The sequence below is a fragment of the Neomonachus schauinslandi genome, chromosome 8 (genome assembly GCF_002201575.2).
Source record: "Neomonachus schauinslandi chromosome 8, ASM220157v2, whole genome shotgun sequence".
Classification (NCBI taxonomy): Eukaryota; Metazoa; Chordata; class Mammalia; order Carnivora; family Phocidae; genus Neomonachus; species Neomonachus schauinslandi.
Genome location: NC_058410.1, coordinates 13,441 through 37,855, shown reverse-complemented (window position 1 = coordinate 37,855; position 24,415 = coordinate 13,441). Strand labels below are relative to the sequence as shown.

Below are 24,415 nucleotides of genomic sequence, written 5' to 3'. Positions count from 1 at the left end.
GCCCGGAACTCATGAAAAGCTCCGCCCGCCCCTTCTTTCCTTTAAGCCGAGTACCAAGGAAACAGCGGAAGTGCCCGGGCGCCCACACTTCCCATGGCCGCCGCTCTGGCGTGGGTAACTTGTTGAGGCCGCGGCTGGAACTGGCGGAAGTGACGTTATCAACGCGCGCCAGAAGTTTAGTAGGGTCGGGAAGGGTCGCCGTGGCGGGCGCTTAGGCCGCCTGCGGCTTAACTTCGTTTTCGCGGGCCAGCGGTGGTCTGCAGGGACTCCAGGTAACAGCCCTTTTCGCTTTTCCTCTTCTCTGAGGATTCGTGCAGAGGCGACCACCTCAGCGAGGCCCTGGGGCCGTGGCGGGGGAGACGCTGAGTGGGCGCAGGCCGCGGGGGGAGGGGAGGGGGGACGTTCCTCTCGCTCGTGCCGCCGCTCGGGCCTGTACCGGCCGCCCACCCAGCCCGGCCTCCTGCCCGGACGCCCGGTGCCCTCGGCGGGTGTGCTTCGGAAGCGGCTTTCCACCCTTGGAGCGCGGGGTGCAGGGCTCCGGGAGGGCCCGGGACAGAACAGTCCCGCACGTCCTAGAGCCGCAGTCGCCCTGTCCTGCCATCCTTGTCTCCTTGTCGGTGTTGGAGGGCAGGTTCAACCTGGCCGGTGTCCACCTGCTTTGCTACCAGCCGGGGTGGCTTTATTACAGAGTTGTGCTTGAGACTTGAACGTTTTGTCAGAGGCCAGAGGTTTCAGGCACGATAGAGCGTAAGGTGTAAATACCCAGCTCTTTATTTACCAGGCCTAGCTGTCTAGGCCCTAGGTTTCTAATTTAAAAGCCTAGATAGGCGTCCGTGCGAAGAAGGATGTGCTTGGAGGCTATACAGAGTTGATTGACTCTTTTAAAAATATCAGATTTGGTGCTTCAGTTTGCCAAATGGGAACACACTCTGCAAACAACTCTCTTCTTGACGGATAGGTTAGTTTTATAGGGTAAGTCCTAAGTAATAACTAAGCATAGTAACTGCGGTTTTAATGGTGAGGAAAGATGGTCCGTGCCATCACTGGGAGTGAGAGATGAGCTCTGAACACCCATAACATCAGGCCCCAACCTAGTGCCTCTACACCTAGTGTAGGCTTCAGTTTGCCAAACGGGGTCTGGAGCCACCAGTTTCTGGATAAATGTCTTGTCATGTTTTTGAGTGCTTTAAATCCCACTCTTCCTTTCTTGCCTCAACCGTAGCAGTGGCTGCCTTAAGCTGAACTTCCAGCCTCCAGTTTTATCTCTTCGAATTCAGCCACACTCTTGCCACAATAGATCTATTCACGCTGCACTTCAAAATCTTGTCGCTGCTCTTTTGCCAATGTAAGAATGAGTAAAACTCAAAAACAGGTGACAGCACCGGTACTTGGTATCTCCTCTCTTAAGCTTGTTGCTTGCATTCTGCATGCTCTTTCAGTCTTTGTCCTCTTATGATTGATCTTTTGCCTGAAATTCTGATTTGTAAATTTCTGCTTACCTTGCTAGACCCAAGTTAGACAGTGCGTGTTTTGTGAAAATATTCCCCTTCAGAAACACTTGGCAGTTATTCTCTTTCCATAGCACGTATACATACATGCTATGGAAAGAGAATGCGTTTATTGTATGCGTTTATTCGTGTATGTGTTTATTCTTGATTACGTGCTATATGCAAATAGAGATTGCGAAGACATTTGCTGGATTCTGCACTCAAGAACTTAGCGTAGTACACCTCTGTTATTATAGCACTTCAGTTTGCAGTTAGCAGTAATTATTTGCATACCCTTCAAATTGAACTCTGATGCTAATGACTATATCCTCATCATTTTCATATTTGTAGCACTTCTATTATAGGATAACAATTTTAAAAATATAATTTTTTTATATCTGACATTTTCTGAAACAGACTGTTCATTTTTTTTCTCTCTCTCTCTTTTTGGTCTTTTACAGTGATGGGTATGTAGGATATATGATTCTCTCATTCATCCAACAAATATCTGAGTGCTTGCTTTGTACCAGTACATTCTTCAAGATCATATGTGTCTTTGATATATCAGCAAGTTGTATATGTGACAATATCTTCTTAGATGATAATGTTTAAACTGAAATCTAATAATAATAGCAGCTAACATTTATCCTGTGCTTTACTATGTGATAACTAGATGCTGATCTTGATGTGTTAATCAGCCAGTCCTATTTGATTCAGTCAGTTCTTATAGCAATCCTCAGCAAGTTAAGGATCCATCTGAACGAAACTCAACAAAAGGTCTATCAGTAGTCACTTGGTTCTTTGGTCTAAAAGAAATAAAAAATGTGTAGCCAGTAAAGAGCTGATGAGTTAAGGAAAACTAGATAGAGCACAGTTTATATTTACAGGTTTTAAAGAGATCAAGTAATAAAACATGTTTTATTTATTTTGGGGTCTTTAAAGCTTCTATCACAGTGTTCTATTAAATTAGTAGATCAAAAAATGATCACAACAAAGTGTATTGGATCCAATTCAATATTTATTGAACTTACACCCAAGACATTGTGGAGGATATAAAATATCTAATAGCACTGTGTATACAGTGCCCAATAAATATTTCTACTCAGATATGACAGTTTGCTTAGGAATTTGTTTTCCCTGAGTGTTTTTCCCCAAAGGTTTTTAACGTTGATTATGACACCTTAATTTTGAACATTCTAAGTATTTAAATATGTAATGAAACAATTTTTGTTCTATTGACAGTTTTACGTGCAGTCACAATAAACATGGAAAGAATAACATTTCAGCATTATAAGGTTAAAAAAATATATTCCAAAATAGCTTCATTGTTTTTTTTCCAGTTTTTGTGTAATCATGGAACTGGTTTATAAGACTACAGCCTGCCTGTGTTCTTATATTAAACTTTGAACTTTTTTCAAAGCAGATTACTGTTTCTTGGTGTACATGAAGATAACGCAAGCAGTTGAGGAAATTGCTAAGAAGCGTGTACTGGGGATGCTCTAGGAAAAGACTGAATGCCGAGGCGAGTTCCAGTCCAAAGGTATTTGATTTACCAAGAAGAAAGTGAACATCATGGATCAGAACAACAGCCTGCCGCCTTATGCTCAGGGCCTGGCCTCCCCTCAGGTAATACAGCTGGAGGGAGGGTGTAGATGGCACAGAATCTGCATTGTTAGAGACAGTGTAAAAAGGAAGGAAGGGAATTTAACCATTTATTGTTGAAAATGGATTTATATGGTTTCAAGTTTCTCTTATTTTGTTGAGAAGTTCTGTTAGGCTTTGAGTAGGCATGATAGTGTTAAATTTTGGGAGTTTATTTGGAAGTTAAAGTATGTATTTGTCTATAAATCTTAATCTTTCCATAAATGTTTATGAAACATTGATTATCGGGTCTTTGATTTTGAAAGTAACTCTAACCAAATTATTTTCTGGTTTTATCTTTTTTATGTTTAAGGTTCCAAATAACATGCCTACTTTTATTTTTTATTTTTCTTAAGATTTTACTTATTTATTTGAGAGAGAGAGGTGGGGGAGCGAGAGGAAGAGAATGTCCAGCAGACTCTGCACTGAGTGCAGAGCCCGACACGGGGCTCGATCCCTTGACCCTGAGATCATGACCTGCGCCGAAACCAAGAGTTGGCTGCACAACTGACAGCTCATACCCATGTGCCCCAAAACGTTACATTTTTTTTTTTAAGTAGATATGTTATTTGTGGGGTGCCTCGGTGGCTCAGTCAGTTGGGCATCTGACTCTTGGTTTCGGCTCAGGTCATGATCTCATGGGTCTTGGGGTGGAGCCCTATGTTGGACTCTGGGCTTGGCGTGGAGTCTGCTTGGGATCCGCTCTCCCTCTCCATCTGCCCCTCCCACTCGTGCTCTCTCTCTCTGATAAATAAATCTAAAAAAATATATAGCCTATAAGTCAGAGAAAGGCAATTATCATATGATTTCACTCATGTGGAATTTAAGAAACAAAATAGAGGATCATAGGGGAAGGGAGGGAAAAATAAAATAAGATGAAATCAGAGAGGGAGACAAACCAAGAGATTCTTAACTCTAGGAAACACAACTGAGGGTTGCTGGGGGGGAGGTGGGTCAGGGAATGGGGTAATTGGGTGATGGGCATTAAGGAGGACACTTGATATGGGGTGCCTGGGTGGCTCAGTCAGTTAAGTGGCTGCCTTCGGCTCAGGTCATGGTCCCAGGGTCTTGGGATCAAACCCCGCATCGGGCTCACTGCTTGTTGGGAAGCCTGCTTTTCCCTCTTCCACTCCCCCTGCTTGTGTTCCCTCTGTCGCTGTGTCTCTCTCTGTCAAATGAATAATAAAATCTTAATCCCCCCCAAAAAAGGAGGACATTTGATGTAATGAGCACTGTGTGTTATATGCAACTGACAAATCATTAAACTCTGCCTCTGAAACTAATAATACACTATATATTAATTGAATTAATTAAAACTAATAATACACTATATATATAATTAATTGAATTTAAATGAAAGTTTTAAATAACCTTTAGATATAATTTTCATAAAATGAAAACACCCATTTTAAGTGTTTCGATAATTGTATATATCTGTTTGTGTACACCTGATCTGCTAATCCATAGCTAAAGATAGTTTTGCCTTGCCTAGAATTTCATACAAACGGAATATCAGTATGTGCTTTTTTGTGTCTGTCTTCTTTCCCCAATATTACATTTATATGTCTGCAGATTCCTTTTTTTTGCCAAGTAGTACTCAGTTGTATGGATGTACCATATTTTGTGTATCCATTCTCCAGTTGCTGACATTAGGGGGGTTTCTAATTTTGGGCTATTATGAATAAAGTTGCTGTAAACATTTGTGAACAGGCTTTGTGTATACGGTTTCTGTCTCTCAGGTAAATACTTAGGAGTGGGATTGCTAGGTCCTATGGTAAGTGTATGTTTCACTTTACAAGAAACAGTCAGACCATATTCTAGTTCCCCCAGCAGCATGTGAGAGTTCTGGTTGGTCCACATCCTCACTAACACTTGCGGCCTTAACTTTTAGCCATTCTAGTGGTTGCTTAGTAGTATTTCTTCGTGATTTGAATTTGCATTTTCCTGATGACTGATGATCTTGAGCATCTTATCAAGTGCTTATTGGCCAATTACATGTCTTCATTTGTAAAATGTCCTTCTCATCTTTTGCCCATTTGTTTATTGGATTATTTGTCTATCTTTTATTGAAGTGGAATTGCTCTTCATGTATTGTGGATACAGGTTCTTTCTCAGGTGTAGGTACTGTAGATGATTTCCCTCAGTCTGTGGTGTGCCTCACTTTTTAATTTTCTTTACTGATGTCTTTCAGAAAGTAGAAGCTCTTATTTTTTTTCTGAAGTCCATTCATCAGTTTTACTTCATCGTTAAGTGCTTTTGTGTTCTAAGAAATCTTGGCTTCCCCAAAGTCTTAAGGATTTTTTTCTTCATAGTTTTAGCTTTTACATGTATATCTGTGATCCATTTTGAGTTCATTTGTATATGTGACATAAAGAAAGGCAGACTTTTCAAAGTAACACAACCTGAATGTTTTCTAGCCAATATTTTATAGACCTGTTACATGCAGTAGAATAATGCCTATAATCTTAGGGCTGCAGTATACTTTTGATCCTCCTCCTCTCACATTCTTTCTGCCACTATGTTGGTTAAACAATTTAACGTAAATATCTTAGACAGTTTTGGTTTCTGCTTTCTGCCAGATAAAGTGGGAAAGGATTATGGCTCTCTTTTGGATCTTGCACCCATTTGAGAATCTAATGAAAAGTATGGATTCCTTCATGCAGAAATATTGGGTATAATTTTTTTTTTTAAAGATTTTATTTATTTATTTGACAGAGAGAGAGACAGCGAGAGAGGGAACACAAGCAGGGGGAGCAGGAGAGGGAGAAGCAGGCTTCCTGTGGAGCAGGGAGCCTGATGTGGGGCTCGATCCCAGGACCCTGGGATCATGACCTGAGCTGAAGGTAGATGCTTAATGACTGAGCCACCTAGGCACCCCAATATTGGATATAATTTTCAGAGGTCCACAAAGTCACTGCAAGCTCTGCAAGCTCCATTGGCTCCATGGATTTTGGTGTTGGGTGAGAGCATTGGACTGGGTCTCAGGAAAACTTAGCTGTGATTGTGGCTTCTCTACTAGTGAGATCTGTGGTCTTAGGAAAGTCATTTAGCTTCTTCTGGTGGTGTCAGTTTTCTTGTTCTTAATGTGGGATGAACAGCATCTATTTTTCCCTTTACCAAAGGGCTATTTTGAGACTCATAAGTTAATAAATGTAACAGTGTCTGGAAAAGTTAAGCATTTGGAAAAATAAATTGATATTGTTCTGATAGATGCGTTGGATTTTCTTGATTTAAAGTTTTTGGAGAGCAAATGATCCACCTTTTTGAATAGTATTCTAATAATTGTCGTTCTTGTTATTAACACTTCAGTGTTTTCTAGTGCCTGTCATTGCGTTGAATGAGTTAAGTGGCATTTCTAGGGTAAGCATATATATCATATCATCCAAACTTGGACAAATCCGTTGAGAGTGAACAGGGAACTCCCCAGGCAGTGTACTAGGGTAATAGTTTAAACACGGACGGGCAGTCACTCCAACTATTTCCTTTATTCTAACGGTATTAGAACATTATTATCCTGTAGATACGCCTGAAGGGCTAAGCAACTTTCTCGAGTTTTCACATGTAGTAAGTCGCAGGGTTGGATTTCACACCTAGGTATAACCCCACATACTGAGGTTTTACCTACTATGTTATGGTGAAGAGGAAAGTGATATGTGTAAGAACAGCAAATGCCTTTCTATTAAGGCATCATAACGCCATTTATATTGGGAAGGCATCTGTCCTCATACATCTCACCACCTCCTCTACCACACAAGTGCCAGAAACACCCAATACCAGCTGGCCTAACTATACTGTTCTCCTGACTTTGCACAGGGTGCCATGACTCCTGGAATCCCTATCTTCAGTCCAATGATGCCTTACGGCACAGGACTGACTCCACAGCCTATCCAGAACACCAGCAGCCTGTCTCTGTTGGAGGAGCAGCAAAGGCAGCAGCAGGCCCAGCAGCAGGCGCAGCAGCAGGCGCAGCAGCAGGCCCAGCAGCAGGCCCAGCAGCAGGCCGTGGTGGCGGTTCAGCAATCGACATCCCAGCAGGCAGCACAGGGGGCCTCGGGCCAGACGCCACAGCTCTTCCACTCACAGACTCTCACCACTGCACCCTTGCCAGGCACCACTCCCCTGTATCCCTCCCCCATGACCCCCATGACCCCCATCACCCCTGCCACACCAGCCTCCGAGAGCTCGGGGATCGTGCCGCAGCTGCAGTGAGTACTTTGTGTTGTGTCTTCCCCCTCACCCTGGAGGGGTACCTTGACTGGGTGCTGCTCTTCTTTGTTTTCAGGTGGATTGGTTTGTTTAAGGGTGTAGTACTAGTGGTAATCATGTATCAACATCTGCTCTCTCTCTCACATGAGAAGGGGATGCTAAGCTGCCTGAGTGATTCGGTCCCCTCAGTAAAAGGCTCGCATAACATCTTCAGACATTTGGTAGCTTGTGTTTATAATTTGGGGCCAAATATATAGACACAAGCTACCAAATTGTTACAGACATTTTCCTGAAGCTGATTTGCTGAATCAGGCCTTATGTAGTCTCCTTCCCTTGTGAAGTTTTCAGTTTGGGGGAAGGGTAAATTAGTTACTTAGTCTTTGTTAGTTCATAGTGGTCCTTGTTTGTCTTCATTGGTTATTATGAGGGCTGCATATAACTCTTTGGAGAGCTGTGTCCTTTCCACAAGCTGAGGATGTCCGTTCTTGTCCTGAATGGACTTTTCTCCATAAATGAAATGGGTTCTATATGTGACAGCATTGGGTGCTGGGTGGGTGGGGTGGGAAAACAATTCTGGAAAACATAAAATATTCTCATGCGATGAGAAGTACATAGCTTTTGCTTTTAGGAAACAGCCAAATGGAAGGGTCATTTGCAATAACTACGTCATCCAGTTTTCTTGTAAGCCACCTCTGGTCATTTTTAGAACTAATAATATTTATTTGTGGATCCTGTTATCCAAATCTGGCCTTGGGTGTTTGACCTGACACCGTTTTATTTATTTATTTATTTTTTTAAAGATTTTATTTATTCATTTATTTGAGAGAGTGAGAGAGAGAGAGAGCACATGAGAAGGGGGGAAGGTCAGAGGGAGAAGCAGACTCCCCGCCGAGCAGGGAGCCCGATGCGGGACTCGATCCGGGGACTCCAGGATCATGACCTGAGCCGAAGGCAGTTGCTTAACCAACTGAGCCACCCAGGCGCCCTGACCTGACACAGTTTTAAAAATTAAACAGTTTTCATTTTACTGATTTAGAGAGATAATCACTTGTGAATTCACCTTTGTCAACACCACTCCCTGTTTTGCACGCTTGTCCGGGTCTTATGGGCATTTAAGTTTGCACCTTTGTTTAAATCATCAGTTATAACCAGTTGTGATGGGGTGTTTGTTTCTTGCTGGCACCTTAAACTTTCTGGTATTCTACAAAGTATCTAGTCAGCCACATTACTGAGTTTCCATATCCACTAAGAGCCCTTCTGGGTGGGAATTTCAGTGGCCTCTAAATCTTACAGGCTTATGAAGAATTGGGTAAATAAATAATGAATGTATAAGAATACATTTTTAAGGGGCTGGCTGGCTCGGTTGGAAGAACATGTGACTCGATCTCAGGATTGTGAGTTCGAGCCCATGTTGGGTGTAGAGATAACTTAAATAAATAAACTTAGAAAAGAAAAGAAAGAAAAGGATTCTGGGGAGATGGCAGAGCAGGAGAAATGCCCTGGACCAAATGGCTTTGGTGAATTCTTCCAGACATATAAAGAAGAACTAACACCAATCCTCAAACTTTTCCAAAAAAATTGAGGAGGGAATGCTTCCTAACTCATTCAGTGACTATGCTGACACCAAAGCCAAAGACACGGTAAAAAAAAAAAAAATCTACAGACCAGTATCCTCATGATCATTGATGGAGAAGTCCTCAACAAAATACTAGGAAACATCATTAAGCAGCATATTATACACCATGACCAAGTGGGATTTTTATTCTTAGAATGTAAGGGTGGGTCTGCATACAAAAATCAACCAGTGTAATATGCCACCACAATAAAATGAAGAAGAAAAGTGATCATCTCAATTGATGCAGAAAAAGAATGGACAAAATTCAACCCCCTTTCATGATAAGAACACAACAAAATAGGAAAAGATGGAGACTACCTTAACATAGTAAAAGCCATATGTAAAAAATCATAGCAAGCCTAATATTCAGTGTTGAAAGATTTAATGCTTTTCCTGTAAGGTCAGGAACAAGGCAGGGATGACCTCTTTCTCCACTTACATTCAACATAGTACTGGAAGGTCTAGTCAGAGCAATACTAAGAAATAAAAAGCATCCAGAGTAGAAAGGAAGAAGTAAAATTACCTCTATTTGCAGATGTTACGATCTTATACATAGAAAATCATAAAGACTCCACCCCCCCAAAAAAAATGTATTAGATATAATAAGGAAATTTATTTAGAAAAGTGGCAGGATACAAAGTTAACACTCAAAAATCAGTTGCATTTCTGTACACAAACAGTGAACAATATAAAAAGGAAATTACAAAAACAATTCCCTTAACAACATGAACGAAAAAAATAAACCAAGATTAACTGAGGATGTGAAAGATTTAGAATGAGAACTATAAAACATTGCTGAAAGAATTAAGACCTGAATAAGTGGAAACACATCTCATGTTCATAGATTGGAAGATTTAATATTGTCCAAATCTTAATACTACCCAAAATGATCTATGTTTTCAGTGCTATCCCTATCAAAATCCCAACGATGTTTTTTGCAGAAATGGAAAAACTCACGCTGCAATTCATACGGAATCCTAAGGGACCCTGAATAGTCAAAACAATCCTTAAAAAGAAGAGCAAACCAGAGGACTGACACTTCCTGATTTTGGAGCTTACTACAAAGTTACAGTAATCAAACAGCATGGTCTTGGCATTGACACACACATATAGACCAATACAGTAGAACAGAGAATCCAGAAATAACCTTTGCATATATGGTCAATTGATTTTTGTCAAGGGTGCCAAGACTGTTCAATGGAGGAAAGATAATCTTTCAACAAGTGGTGCTGGGACAACTCGATATCCACATACAAAAGAATGAAGTTGGGCCCTTAACTAACACCACATACAAAAACTAACTCAAAATAGCTCTCTGGTGGTGACGACCTCCCCATGAAAGCATGCCTCTTGCGAAGGACCTCCTTTACCCGTTCCCGGGAGAGGAGAAGAGGAAGTACAAGAAGAAGCACCTGGTGCGGGCCCCAACTCCTACTTGATGGACATGGAGTACCTGGGATGCTACACAATCACCACTGTCCTTAGCCACGCACAAATGGTGGTTTTGTGTGTTGGCTGCTCCGCTGTCCTCTGTCAGCCCACAGGAGGAAAAGCAAGGCTTCCTTTAGGCAGAAGCAGCACCAAAAGCACCAGGAATCAAGACGAGTGGGTAACTATCCCAATAAACGGGGCGCCTGGGTGGCTCAGTCATTGAGCGTCTGCCTTCAGCTCAGGTCGTGATCCCAGGGTCCTGGGATCGAGCCCCGCGTCAGGCTCCCTGCTCTGCGGGAAGCCTGCTTCTCCCTCTCCCACTCCCCCTGCCTGTGTTCCCTCTCTCCCTGTCTCTCTCTCTCTGTCGAATAAATAAATAAGATCTTAAAAAAAAAGAAACTGTCCCAATAAACAGATTTTGGATATAAAAAAATAAAAACTAACTCAAAATAGATCAAAAACTTAAATGTAAGACCCAAAACAAAACTCAGGAAGAAAACAGGACAAAGGCTTCACGACATTGGACTTGGCAGTGTTTCCTTGGATGGGACACCAAAGGCACAGGTAACAACAGAAAGAAACAGATCAGTTGGGCTACATGAAAATTTTAAAAACTTGTGTATCAAAAGACACTGTTCACAGAGTAAAAATGCAGCCCACAAGGTGGGGGAAAATGCTTGCAAATCATGTAACTGATAAAGGATTATTATCTAGATATTTAGAGAACTACTAAAAACTCAACAACAAAAAAAGAGCCTGATTCCAAAATGGGCAAAGGACTTGAATACACATTTCTCCAAAGAAAATACATGACTGACCAATAAGCACATGAAAGGATGCTTGACATCACTAAACATGTAAATGCAAATCAAAACTGCAGAGAGATACCACCTCATACCTGTTAGGATGGCTACTGTCAAAAACAGCATATAGTAAGTGTTGGGGATATGGAGAAATTTGAACCCTTATGTACTATCGGTTAAAAAAAGAGAAAAAGAATACCTGTAGCAATTATATGACTACTTTTGTGGTAGATGTACCACAACTTACTTGATTCAGTTTGTAAGGAGAGAAATGCTAAAGGTAGGTGTGTATATAAAATTGACTGGGAGAAGACAGATGATATAGAAATGAAAACATTCATTGGGTTGATCATTCTAATTGGTCTTACCGTTGTGTATTGAGGTACACAGCTATCCTCTTACCCAACCAAATTGTGAGCCATCAAGTTTTCAGAGTATTGCATTTTGACAGGACAGGAAAAGAATCAAAAGCAGCAATGAGCTAGAAACAATTGGAGATGTATTTGCAGTCTGGAATCAGTATTTACAGGACAGTGATGTTCCGTGCCCATCCATGATGGTTTATGGGCAATTAGTTTCATTCAAAGGGCATATAAGGGCTTCACAAAAGGCTAAGGCATGGCTCTAGGGATAGATGGGTGTAAATCAATGGCTCTAGGGATAGATGGGTGTAAATCCTGACTCTACCACTTAGGAACCATAATTATCTGGAGCAAGTTAACTGTCCCATTTAAGCCTCAGCTTCATCTGAAAATGTGAGTATTAATAGTTATTACTTCATAGTGCATTGTTAAGTATCAAGTGGGATAACCTGTGTGAGATGCTCACCATGGTGTGTGGTAAACAATAAATGAAATTAAAAAAATTTAAAACTTAAATGAGTTTAAATTAAACTAATGTAATTAAATTTGTTCTAGTAAAAGAATCAGATTTCTAGATAATTATCTAACATCTCAACCTGTAAAAGTTAAATAAATGATCATGTTTTCTTTTCAAATATCTTGCAGAAATATTGTATCCACAGTGAATCTTGGCTGTAAGCTTGACCTAAAGACCATTGCACTTCGTGCCCGAAATGCTGAATATAATCCTAAGGTTAGAGCAATTTTAATGTATTTCAAACTATAATAATACAGGAATTTATTGTTAAAGGTCCCTAAACCAAAATGTATCATGCTTATGTTCGTTGACACCAACAAAATGAGGAATTAAAGCAAAATGTGTATCTTTTTTTTTTTTTATCGAATAGCTACCATGTGAGAGACCCTAGAGTCATGGTAGTCTACAAGTTAAACTACTAAAATTTATGTACCCATTGTGATGGGGATCCTGTGACATTAAAGAACAAAATATGTGGTATGGTTTCATTTATGTTTTGAAATCGATGTAGAAGGGAATGATACGTTCTCTGGAATTTACTTCAAAATAATCCAGTTGGAGAATTGGGGAAGGGCACTTGGGTGAAACAGGATTGGCCAGAAGTTAATAATTTTCAGAGTTGGGTAGTAAGTACAAGGGAGTTTATTATATTTTTCTGTATTTGTATAACTTTTAAGCTTTTTATAATAAAAAGATTATGGGGTAAAAATACAAGATTTTTGATGTTAAGATGGCAGCTTGAGTACATGGTAAGACTCAGCATTAGTAGATAAGCTATTTTTTAAAAAAATAGTAAATATTTGCATTCACAAATGAGTGGACATTCTTTGAGGACTAGACCAGACAGACCAGGCATTTGAGTGTAGAAGATGATCAGATTGAAGACCTCCGGGACAGGGCCCTGCAGAAGACAGTTCCCCTAAAGTTGAGAACGTCTGTTATTAGCATGCTGTTAACTTTCATACATGGGGAGCTGATAGTAAATTTATTTTGTCTAACAAAGGAAGAATAAGATTTTATATAAGAAAGAAAAAAGCAAGCAGAAAGAAAAACTCAAGAATTTAACTGAATTATATGTGACAGGCTGTCTGTGTAATGTGTGTCAGTGTCTGCTTAGTGCCTCTCATTTTTGCCAGGTTAGCACCATTTCCTTTACCGAAATCTCCCATGTCCCCCCTTTGGTTAAATTCCCAGTCTAGGTTGCCCATGAGGGTTTTACTCCTTTTCTTTTCTTTTTTTTTTTTTTTTTTTAAGATTTTATTTATTTATTTGACAGAGAGAGACACAGCGAGAGAGGGAACACAAGCAGGGGGAGTGGGAGAGGGAGAAGCAGGCTCCCCGCAGAGCAGGGAGCCCGATGTGGGACTCGATCCCAGGACCCCGGGATCATGACCTGAGCCGAAGGCAGTCGCTCAACCAACTGAGCCACCCAGGCGCCCTTTTACTCCTTTTCTTACTTGGTATTATTTGAATGTCATCTTGAAAGAGTGGCCAAGTGGCAGCATTTTAGCACCGGATATTTGACAGTGGAAGAGTAGCAAAGAATAAGAAGCATCTTAAGTATCATAAGAATTAAGTGAAAGTCACTTCATATATCCAGTTTTTGTTTTTGTTTTTTTTTTTTGTTAAGTCTTCTTATGCCTAACCAGAAGAATTAACTCCCAAGAATCAGTTGGGTCAGTTATAAGAATGAAGTCTTCTTCTCAAGTGATTGTTCTGTTCTGCGTCCCCCCTCCCCACCCCCAGTATTTATCCACTTAACTAGCAATTGTACCAATACTACTTGGCTGGCCAATAAAATAGTTGAGGACAATTTTATTATCTGACTCTGTTTTAGCCAGTGAATTTATGAGTGTTGGGGGAGTGGTTTCATTTGTTTTTTGAGCCACAATCCAGGAGCTCCTGTCTTAGTTCAGGAACTCCCCAGTCAGGGTAGAAATCTCATACACAAAGTGAAATCATGTTCTTGTACCACATTTTGCGAACAGCACAAAATGATTAAAACCAAGGGGAAGAAGTGAGAGAAAGAAAAGGCAGTAAATATACAAAGTCTTTTGTCCTGTCCTTGATTCAGAGAAGTCTTGGGAGGAAGCTGTATTTTCAGGAGTCATCACTTTCTGGAGGCCTTTTAGTAGATTTGGGGTTAGTCTTCAGGCAGAACCCATATCCCTTTGGATTCTGAGTACATGCAAACTGGGGAAGGTATCCATGCATCTATTCCTGATGCTTGAGAATAGTATTTCAGGGAGGAGAGTCTGAAACACTTTCTTCTAGACAGTTTGAAGCCGACTTCCACTGATGTCTCTTTCATGTTTCTGTCTGCCTGTATATCACATGGAGATGTGTGCAGTGATGTTTCCTCTGGAAATGTAGCTTACCTGTAAGTGGGCACAAGACTTTGTATATGACATGGGTTTGACCAGTCCAGGTTTCCCATGCTATCCAGAAGTTTGCATTAAGTCACTTTGCTCTTATGAAGGACCTACATTAGTACCTGTTTTTGCTAACAGAAAGACATCTGAGAATTTTTGCTTTTACAAAATGGTAATTGTTTCCTCACTTTACTCCATTTTAGCTTACAAATGTTTCACAGGAATACTCCACTTTCCAGTAGCAGGGGAGACCTGTGCTTGACAAGACCAAGATAATAGCAAATTAGTGGACCATTAGTGGTAGCCAGGACAATTTTCCTAGGTCTTTCAGGAACAGTGTCATAGGGTGAGAATTTGTGGGGATTTTGAGGTGTAACTCACCTCATCATTAGGGCTAAGAATGTAGGCCAAGGAAAATAAAACTCTTTTTGGAAACTTGGACTGTTTTAGCATTGGCCTTTTAACAAAGGAAAGCTTCAATCAACAGGAGAACTACAGACACGCTATTACTAAGCATATCTAAAGTTTTTGGTTTGGCTACTAGATCACATCTAAGTGAGAGTTCAGAGTCTTGCCCTCTATTACAGTTTTTGTTGGCTTGTGAAGCAGCCTTTTGAACTTCTCAAGTTAAATATCCTCACCAATATTTCTGTAAAGTTTGAATCAATGTACATATTTGTCTTTGTCTTTGCTGGTGGCTTTTTGTTTGTATGCACATATGTGTGTGCACATGCCTGAGTATTAAAATTTGAAGATGATTTTGAGTGGAACCAAGCCATTTTGAGATATTTAAATAAAACAAAGAGAAATACAATGACTAAGTTTCTGCCTCCCACCTCAACTTGAAAACTATATATATTATTCTGTTGTCAGTGGTGGCTAAAGCTAGTAAGAGCTGCTGTTTGCATAGTATAGTGAAGCCCCTTTCCCTAGAGTAGGGTGTAATCTTACAATGGATATTGCCTTCAGAAGTCTGAATCTTCTAATAAGTCACCAATTTATGTTTAATGATTTAATTGGAGATATTCAAAGAAGATTGAACACTCTTACTTTCCTCATGACATAAACCCATATCTTATTGACTATTAATATTTACTCATGAACCTCTAGTAAAATAACTATTTTAGTAGAATGAGCTGTTGTAACAGAGTGTTTTATAACAATATTTAGAAGTTAAACTATATCAGTATAAAGTATACCTTGATTATGTTAAATATATGAATCATTGAATGAGGATGTCTAGGATGTATCATCAGGGCAAAACAGTCAGAATGAGGCAGGTTTAGATTTATTTTGATAGTTTACTAAAATAGTTTATTTTTTTTTTAAGGGAAGGGAAGTAAAGTAGCTGGGTTTAGATTGGAGCATTATTTAACAGTTATAGAGGAAGCAGACAAAGTAATATTACAGAAGTGTAGGGGTATGTTTGTCAGCTGTAACAGGTAGCTAAGTTGGATGGATAAATATTAGCTGTGGGTTGAGAAAAATGTTAAGTAATGGTCTTGGAGCGAGTTTCTAAATCTCTAAAACATAACCTTGTGTTTTATATACAAGTGAGAAAGATGTAGCCTAGGTAGAAATGTCCAAGATAAAAATTGCTGTAATAACTGGCTAAGAACAAAAATGACTCATTTAGCTATTGAGACTTTTTGGTCAGCTTGGTTGAGCTAATTAAAATATGGAATATCAAATGTGGCCAATTATTTTAGAACCCCTTCTTTTTATGGTACGAGAATAAATCTTTATGTTTACCCAGTGGCCATTTAGGAAAGCACAAAGATACTTCGATGTAAAAACAGTTCTTTTTTGTTTTTTTAATTTAGAGTAAGAATATAAGAAAAAGGAAAAGTCAGAACTTTTAACTTTTTTCATCATTTAAAGCATTTTACCTTTGACTTTGAAATGTAATATCAGCATATTAAGTAAAATGATATATATGTAATGTTGAATTTGTGATATTAATAAACTGTAACAATTTCCTTAATAAGAAGGTACAATATTTATTACCTATTGTGCCTGGTATAGTCTTAACCATTTATATTAGTTATTACCTTTAGCCAAAGCAAACCAGTGTTGTTGCTTACAGACACAAGGAAAAGTAGAAGGTAGATGACCAAGAAGTGTCTCCATTGCTGTCTCTCCATCAGTGCACGATATATATCCCTTCTATAATTGTTTAAAGTGGTAAACATATGTATCAACATTGTCCTTCCACCAAGAAATTGAATGGTTATTTATATAGCAATAAAAACTGTTTATTGACCTGTGTTTTTATCTTTAAGAACTTACCTAATATTAACAATTTTTTTAAGTATTTGTCTAAGATCCCAAGGTAACTAAGGTCTGGAAGTAACCGTTTATCCATCGTGGCAAGCCTGTATAATGTGTAGCATTAGAATAATTAATCTTTTATTTATCATTTTATTTACTTTGAATACATAATTTTACAATTTTATAGTCTCCAATGCAATGATACTATTTGATCAATAAAACCAGTAGAGGGGATTTAGGAAGTGCTAAGTGATTAAGCTTTTCCTGGGACTCATATACACTAGAACATAGTGCTAGGAGTTTTGCATGATGGTAAAATCTGAGGGAAGACAGCAGTTTTAAACTAAAATTGCTAAAGCAGTCTAATTTGTTAAAGAGTCATCTTGATTAGAAATATATGAATTTTTTCTTATGTAATTACGCTAGTAATGGAGGCCATTAATTCAACCCATGGCTGAAATACGTTTCCCTTGAGTTACAATGTTAGCAATAAAAACATTGTTAAAACTTAAAAAGTAGAAATTAAAGATAAAAACTTTTTTTTCTTAATTTGCAATTTTGTAAGTGTTAATACTTTAATACTGTTTCTAGAAGCCAGTTGGAAACAGAAGGTCATTTTACTACATACTGGTATGTTTGTAATCTGATTTACTCCCTCTGGACGTAGAGGTTTATCTGTCTATTTGCCAAAAAAATCATTAATAAAACAGAAAAGTTACAGTTTAGAAGCTAGCAAATCTAAGGTAGGAAAGAGACACTGGTATTTATTAAGGATGTAATAGGTAAGGTAAAAAATTTGAAAATATATTTTTTTTTATGGGGGGCAGGGGCAGAAGGAGAGGGAGAGAGCGAATCCCAGGCAGGCTCCGTGCCTAGCGCGAAGCCCAACGCGGGGCTGTATCCCACAACCCCCCCCACCCCCGCCCCGAGATCATTACCCGAGCTGAAATCAAGAGTCACTTGCTTTACTGAGTCACTCAGGCACCCTGCAGATATTTCTTGTTGCAATGTCTGTGAAAGAATACACAGATCTTGGCTCAACTTACTTAGTAGTTACTGTTTATTCTGCTCCCTGTGCAAAACCATGCGTGCTGCATGGTGATGTAAGGGAACCCTGATAGGAACATATGTCAGATATTATGAGAACTCTGTGTGTAACAGGTCCTTCTTACCAGTTGTGATGTTGTTTGTCATTTTCTTGTTCTCCTAAAGGAAATCAGCCGTTTGGCATGACCTCATTAACGATTGTTTCTGACCATTTTAGCGATTTGCTGCTGTAATCATGAGAATAAGAGAGCCCCGAACCACTGCACTGATATTCAGTTCTGGGAAAATGGTGTGCACAGGAGCCAAGAGGTAGGTTTAAGGAGTTTATTCTCCTGGTCATATATTATTATGATTATTCAGTTGCATTTTATGTATGTTTGATGAAATGTAACATCCAAGCTATTACTAAGGATCCCTTTATGTAAAATATTCTACATATAGCACAAATTCATCCCCAAGTGAAAAAAAAAATTGGTCAGGAATCACAGAATTTCAGAGCTGATGGTGTGAGAGTGTACAGATCTGCTTGGTCCTGGCAGTGGGACAGCACCATGTGTGTTGGTCACAGATGCCTGCTGCCCCTTGTTGTAAATAGTCTGCCTCATGAGGGTCAGGGTTATGCAGGTCTTAAGGATTGTACCCTTTTCATAAAATGGCTGTTGCCTACATTCTGCATCTGTTTGGAGTGATCCTGTCTATGGAGGTTAACGCTCTGGGTCCTTGACTTTAAACCTTGTCTAACGGACTCCACGTAATTGGTAGAAGGCAAAGGTTGGGGAAAGAGTAGATATATCAGCTTCATAAAGCTTGAACAAATGAAGTAAATTAAACTTTTAAAATAAAAGATAATTCATATGACTTGGAGTTGTCCACACATGGCGGGGGGCTGTGGATGCTTTTGCTTATTGGATGAAGGGAAGGCTATTGTTGTAGATATTGTGGTTCCCGGTCTCTGAGTTTTTTTCAGAAGGCAAGATGTGGGTCTCTCCCTGGCTTTCACATAAGTCTTCATTTAGGAGACTTGCTTGTTTCCCCTGGATGGAGCATCGAAAGCTTCTGGTTTATCAATAAATGCTAGATGGATTTTTCTTTCCCAGACATGCTTTTCTTTCTTTTTTTATTATTTTTTTAAAGATTTTTATTTATTTATTTGACAGAGAGAGACAAAGCAAGAGAGGGAACACAAGTAGGGGGAGTGGGAGAGGGAGAAGCAGGCTCCTTGCTGAGCAGGGAGCCCGATGCGGGGCTTGATCCTAGGACCCCAGGATCATGACCTGAGCTGAAGGCACATGCCCAATCTGCCACCCAGGTGCCCCCCAGACATGCTTTTCATGTGCACTGTTTAGCTCTCTTTGTCCATTTGCTACACACTGAATAGTGTGTATCTAGTTTATCAAAATAGGAAGCTGCAAATAAATTTATTGTCCTCAAGAAAAAAAAAAGCATTGCATGTATGTATGCTTAATTTTTGTCATTCCTGACCCCTGCACTTGAGAGTCTTTTGTTCATGATGGTTTTATTGCTTTTATTTTGCTTTTCTTACATAAGCTCTGTATTACTAAACCATAGTTTTATCTAACTGATGAGTTATAAGAATGGATGAGAGATTTGACGTAAAAGAGGACAGAATTAGTATATGCATTAGACAAGTATAAATCTCATCACTATTTTCCTATCAAAATGAAGTTGTTAGTTGTTAGTTTTCATCTCAGGATTGTGGGCTAAAATACAGTAATAGTAATGATAGTGGTGATGATGAGATACTCCACTTTTGTAAAACCTGGGCATATCAGTAATTTGGTGCAGGCCTGTAGTTTTCTGTCAAGGACATAGGAGTACTTTATAATAAAATAGTTAATGTCTTTTGTTCTTTTCTCTTACTGGAAGGGGGTTGCATTTTGTACTTTTTTAAAAAATAACTTTTCTAGTTTTGACTTTTTATAAAGTTACTCATCTGAATAATTATTTTAGGTGGCTTTGACTACGACTATCTGACTTTTTCCTTTCCCTAGTGAAGAACAGTCCAGACTAGCAGCAAGGAAATATGCCAGAGTTGTACAGAAGTTAGGTTTTCCAGCAAAGTTCTTGGACTTCAAGATTCAGAACATGGTGGGGAGCTGTGATGTGAAGTTCCCTATAAGGTTAGAAGGCCTTGTGCTGACCCACCAACAGTTTAGCAGGTGAGTCTGAAATGTATTGCCTGTGGCAACAGTTCATTTATAATCTGTGTAAACATTGTTCATGATAAAACATGTGCAAAACAGTATGTAAGCGCAAATGATGTAGTGCCAGATGTATTTAATGTTGAAGTTTCTCCCTTATGTCTTGGAAAATATATTATTTTCACCATTCTCCTACTTCCCATTTCACTTATTGACATCTATAACTCACCTTGACTGGGATGAAATTGATTCCCTTTTATTTTACTGCTCAATAAATGCATTTTAAGTGCATGAATTAAATCCACAACCTCACCTATCAATTTTTATCCCCAGTTTTTTGAATTATTTCTTCTAGTGAACATTATATGAGCTCTACCTGCAAAGTATAAACTTGAGTGAAATGAATATTCTTTCCTCTTCTTTTCCCTGCCACTTACAAGGCCACTGCCCACCTCTCCAGCCTTTCTGCTCCCTGCACCCCTCAGACTTGCCTTGCCCCTCTTGGGCCAAGGCTTTTGTATAGCCCAGTTTTGTTTTGTTTTGTTTTTTAAGATTTTATTTATTTGACAGAGACACAGCGAGAGAGGGAACACAAGAAGGGGGGGCGGGAGAGGGAGAAGCAGGCTTCCCACCGAGCAGGGAGCCTGATGTGGGGCTCGATCCCAGGACCCTGGGACCATGACCTGAGCCGAAGGCAGACGCTTAACGACTGAGCCACCCGGGCGCCCCTAGTATATGCCAGTTTTATACCTGGCACCCTCTTGTTCCACATTTCACCTAGGAAACTTCCACTTGCATTTCAGATGTCCACCCAAGTGTACCTTCCTCAGAGAAGCCTGTCCTGCATTTCCCACTAGGTTAATCACACATATCGTAACTGGTTCAGTCCGTCTGAACTGGGGAAATGAGGCTGCTGGGGTTCGAATCAGACATGCCAGTCATGACCCTTGATAAGGGTCAGACACTGCAGAGTATTAATCTAAAGGTCTCGTTTTTACAGCAGAAAATCCAGACTCATTAGAAATATAGAGTTTGTTAGTCTTTAAGTACTGATGACAGGTCGCCCTCACTGTCCTTAAGTTCTCTCTCCTTTGGGTTCACCTCCCAGTGGGTTTGTGGTTTAGTCAGTATTTTTCCTGTGCAGGTCCTCATTTTACCTAAAGCATGGGCAGATTTTAATTTCTAAACTGTTTTTGCCATTTTCCTCCTAGTTACGAGCCAGAGTTATTTCCTGGTTTAATCTACAGAATGATCAAACCCAGAATTGTTCTTCTTATTTTTGTTTCTGGAAAAGTTGTATTAACAGGTAAGTTGTAACAGGAAGTAGTGTCCGAAGGTTTGAAAGAGTTTCAAGAACAGCATTTTCTCAGTGCTGAGAAGTAATTTCAAAGACTGGGGACAGGTAGCTAGCAAGTGAGACGCCTTTGCCCCTTTCTTCTCCTCCACCCTAACACTCTGATGAGAAACATATCCACCAGGGGGAGTGAGAGCAGGGAAATCAGACCACAGCAAGACCTGTAGTGGGGAGAGCAGGGAAGGTGGCCATTACATTGGTTAAGAGATGGCATTTTAAGGTGGAAACCCTTCTGTAACTCTTTGAGATTCATCAGCAGTGCCATTTGGAGACAATAGGGGAAGGTTCAGAAGAGCTTGCTTAAAGGCAGCAAGTGGGAGAAAAATGGATGAGAATTGTGCTTACGGTTTTAAAGTAATTTTACCTCTTTAACATGTTAAGAAAAGCTATTTCAGACTCTCTTCTCTGACTTGTCTTTATTAGGTGCTAAAGTCAGAGCAGAAATTTATGAAGCATTTGAAAATATCTACCCTATTCTAAAGGGTTTCAGGAAGACGACATAATGGCTGTTATGTACTCCTGCCTCTGCACCCACTTGTTTTTAAAACAAATCAGTTTTGGTACATTTAAATGGTGGTGTTGTGGATGGCCCCGATTTGGTGAGAAGATGGATGTTCTGTGGGTTGTAGCAGCCGGTGAAGCTCTTCAGCGTGCGTTCCCTGTAGGGATGCCGGGAAGCGATCTTACTTCTGCACGGAGAACTCACAGCGCTGTGTAAGTTGCTCGTACTGTGCTGCTGTTTGTGCAGCGCTGCCTGTTTATTTATATTTAGATTTTAAACACATACTGCTGTCAGCAAGTTGCTTTGAGGTACAAAACTTCAAGTGTTAAAGCCACCTCTGCAATTGATTGGACTTTTTCTTTTGTTTTCTTCCCCATAAACCACAGTTTTTATATTTCTACCAGAAAAGTAAAAATCTTTTTTAAAAGTGTTGTTTTTCTAATTCGTGACTCCTAGGGGTTATTTTTCTGCCAGACACATTCCGCCTTTTCAGTATTGCAGGACAAAGTAGCCGTATTAATGAGAACGAATGGCTGTACATATTTTTCTTCCTTCAGAGTACTCTGTACAATAAATGCTGTTTATAAAATTGTTAGATGGATGTTATAAATGATACCTTGTAAGATTTGTGTGATCATACTGTTAAAGCTGTATTTTAGATATAATTGCCTGGAACCATTTCAATGTGTGCTTGCTTGCTCGTTGTTTGTTTGAATCAACATTGCATTGTATGTCGCAGTGATAATGGATGAACTACCTGAAAATTTAAGGTTGCTCATGAAACATGGATTTATTATGTTCCATGTATCGAGCACCTCCTGTTTCCCAGATACATTGCCTGTAATTCTCACAAAACCTATAATTCGGTTTTGTTCCTCTTTCCCAGGTGAGCAAACTCCGGCCTCAGCTGCGGTATTTGCCCCAGGGTACATAGCTAGGGAACGCAAAACCAGGCTCTCGGCCAGAGTCCTTCAGTATTAAAGCTGGGTATGTGTACAGCCTGGTGAGGTGTTTGTTTTTCTCGTGAATGTTACCTGGAAATTTGTAAGTTCTTGGATTTTATTGTTTGGGTTAATTTGTCAAAGTATATTTTCAAGCAGTTCAGAGGCACATAATCAGAAAGGAAGAGTTCTTTCCTTCTCTCCCTTCTGCTTACTTCCCCAGGTATCTTCCAAGCCCCGTTCTGTGCAGCTTCTTTCCTTCTGGGCTGCTTTTGATCCCATATTTAGAAAATACTAAAGCATTTTATATTTTATAGCTTTGCTTTTATTTTCAGTCAGTATGTCATGGAGTCTGATAGCATCACAGATGTACATCATCTCTTACGTACCTTTATGTATTCACCTGTTTCCTTAATTATCAGCAGTGTTTCAGCTGTAGGAAGCACCCTTACATGCCTGTTTGTGGTTCAGTGCAGACATTTCTGTAGTGAACATGCCTAGGAGAGGAGCCACTGCCATCCATCAGTCCAATATTATCTCCTTCCATCCGAAAAAGAAGTATCTTTCCACATGTAGATCTTCTCTTAGTCAAGTTTTATAATTTTTTTCACATAGGGCTTATACATTTCATAAAAGTTAATTCCTAAGTATTCTCTGGTTCCCGGTATTAATGTAATTTTTCATTACATTTCAAGTCTTGTTGACATATTTATCTTATTCCCAATCACTTTACGGAATTCTGAGGCTTTCCCCTGTGAAACAGTACACACAGAAAACCTAACAAAACAAATACTTAGCATAGTGTATTACTCAGTAGACATCCTGCAACCATCACTCAGAACCTTGCCCGTGTCCCAGGGGCCTCTCCTTCTAGTCCAGCCACACCACCCCCGGCCAATAACCATTATCTTGAATTTTGTAGTCATTTTATAGTCATTATCTAAATTACTAATATGGGTTAATCTTACACTTAAAAAAAAATGGTTGCTTTTCTGTCTGTTTTACTCCTTATATTCCCCCTCCCTGTCTTTTCCTTAAAATGTTAGGCCAAATTTACAGCTGGTAGTTTCTTACAGTATGTGTTTTACTATTTTCAAACTCATGGTGTAGTTCAGCATGTTCCTGTGTTCGATTTCCTGCAAATGAGCAGCTACATCCAGAGGCTTCTCATTGATCTGTGAATTCATTAGTGGGTTGCAAATGATGAAATTCTACTTATTTTCCAGTCGTTCATTGGAATACTTTTATAAAGTGATACGCTTCATATAGCAGGATAAATGCTGCTTTCCCTTTGAAAGTTTTCGAGATTAAATACCTCATGAGTTCATATTGATATATCCAATTCAAATTCAAGACTACGGGGGTTTCATTTAATCACTTATTTTTTTTACACCGAGAATCCTTAATTTTTAGACACACGGAATGATGTTAGAAAATCCCATGGTCATTTACTTAATCTTACGTTATACATGCAACAGTCTTAGATTGCATTAACACCAAGGTGATTATCAAAAGCACTTAAACATACTTATTTTGCTGTTATCTCTGAATTGTCAAGGGATGATGAGACCAGCGTTCGTGTCTAATAAAAGGAGGGGTGAGCAGTCGGGTCAGGCAGCGTCTGAGCCAAACAGAAGTTTTGGTGGACGGTGGAGTACGTGGATGGGCAATAGTGAATGACATCCTCTACAGGAAGTTACTGGG

The 24,415-nt window shown here is 39.6% G+C and overlaps 1 protein-coding gene across 2 annotated transcripts; it reads left to right on the top strand.

Annotated features, from left to right (window-relative positions):
- The first annotated feature begins 165 nt into the window (after window positions 1-165).
- LOC110583080 (TATA-box binding protein) lies at window positions 166-22,450 on the top strand. 2 transcript variants are annotated; one of them, XM_021693144.1, is made up of 8 exons: window positions 166-272; window positions 2,911-3,113; window positions 6,942-7,333; window positions 12,191-12,278; window positions 17,970-18,061; window positions 19,765-19,932; window positions 21,126-21,220; window positions 21,692-22,450. In XM_021693144.1, exons 2-8 carry the CDS (start codon window positions 3,060-3,062, stop codon window positions 21,769-21,771), a joined length of 969 nt encoding a protein of 322 aa, XP_021548819.1. In that variant the 5' UTR covers window positions 166-272; window positions 2,911-3,059; the 3' UTR covers window positions 21,772-22,450. The 2 variants fall into 2 exon arrangements, with proteins under 2 accessions (XP_021548819.1, XP_021548820.1); XM_021693145.2 differs by having other exon boundaries at window positions 183-272; window positions 2,908-3,113.
- The last annotated feature ends 1,965 nt before the right edge of the window (window positions 22,451-24,415 follow it).

Bases quoted from the DNA above. Each gene is read 5' to 3' on its own strand.
- LOC110583080 (XM_021693144.1), top strand. From the start codon at position 3,060: ATGGATCAGAACAACAGCCTGCCGCCTTATGCTCAGGGCCTGGCCTCC. The intron at 12,279-17,969 runs GTTAGAGCAATT...TGACCATTTTAG, and splicing joins ATGCTGAATATAATCCTAAG to CGATTTGCTGCTGTAATCAT. The intron at 18,062-19,764 runs GTAGGTTTAAGG...TCCTTTCCCTAG, and splicing joins GTGTGCACAGGAGCCAAGAG to TGAAGAACAGTCCAGACTAG.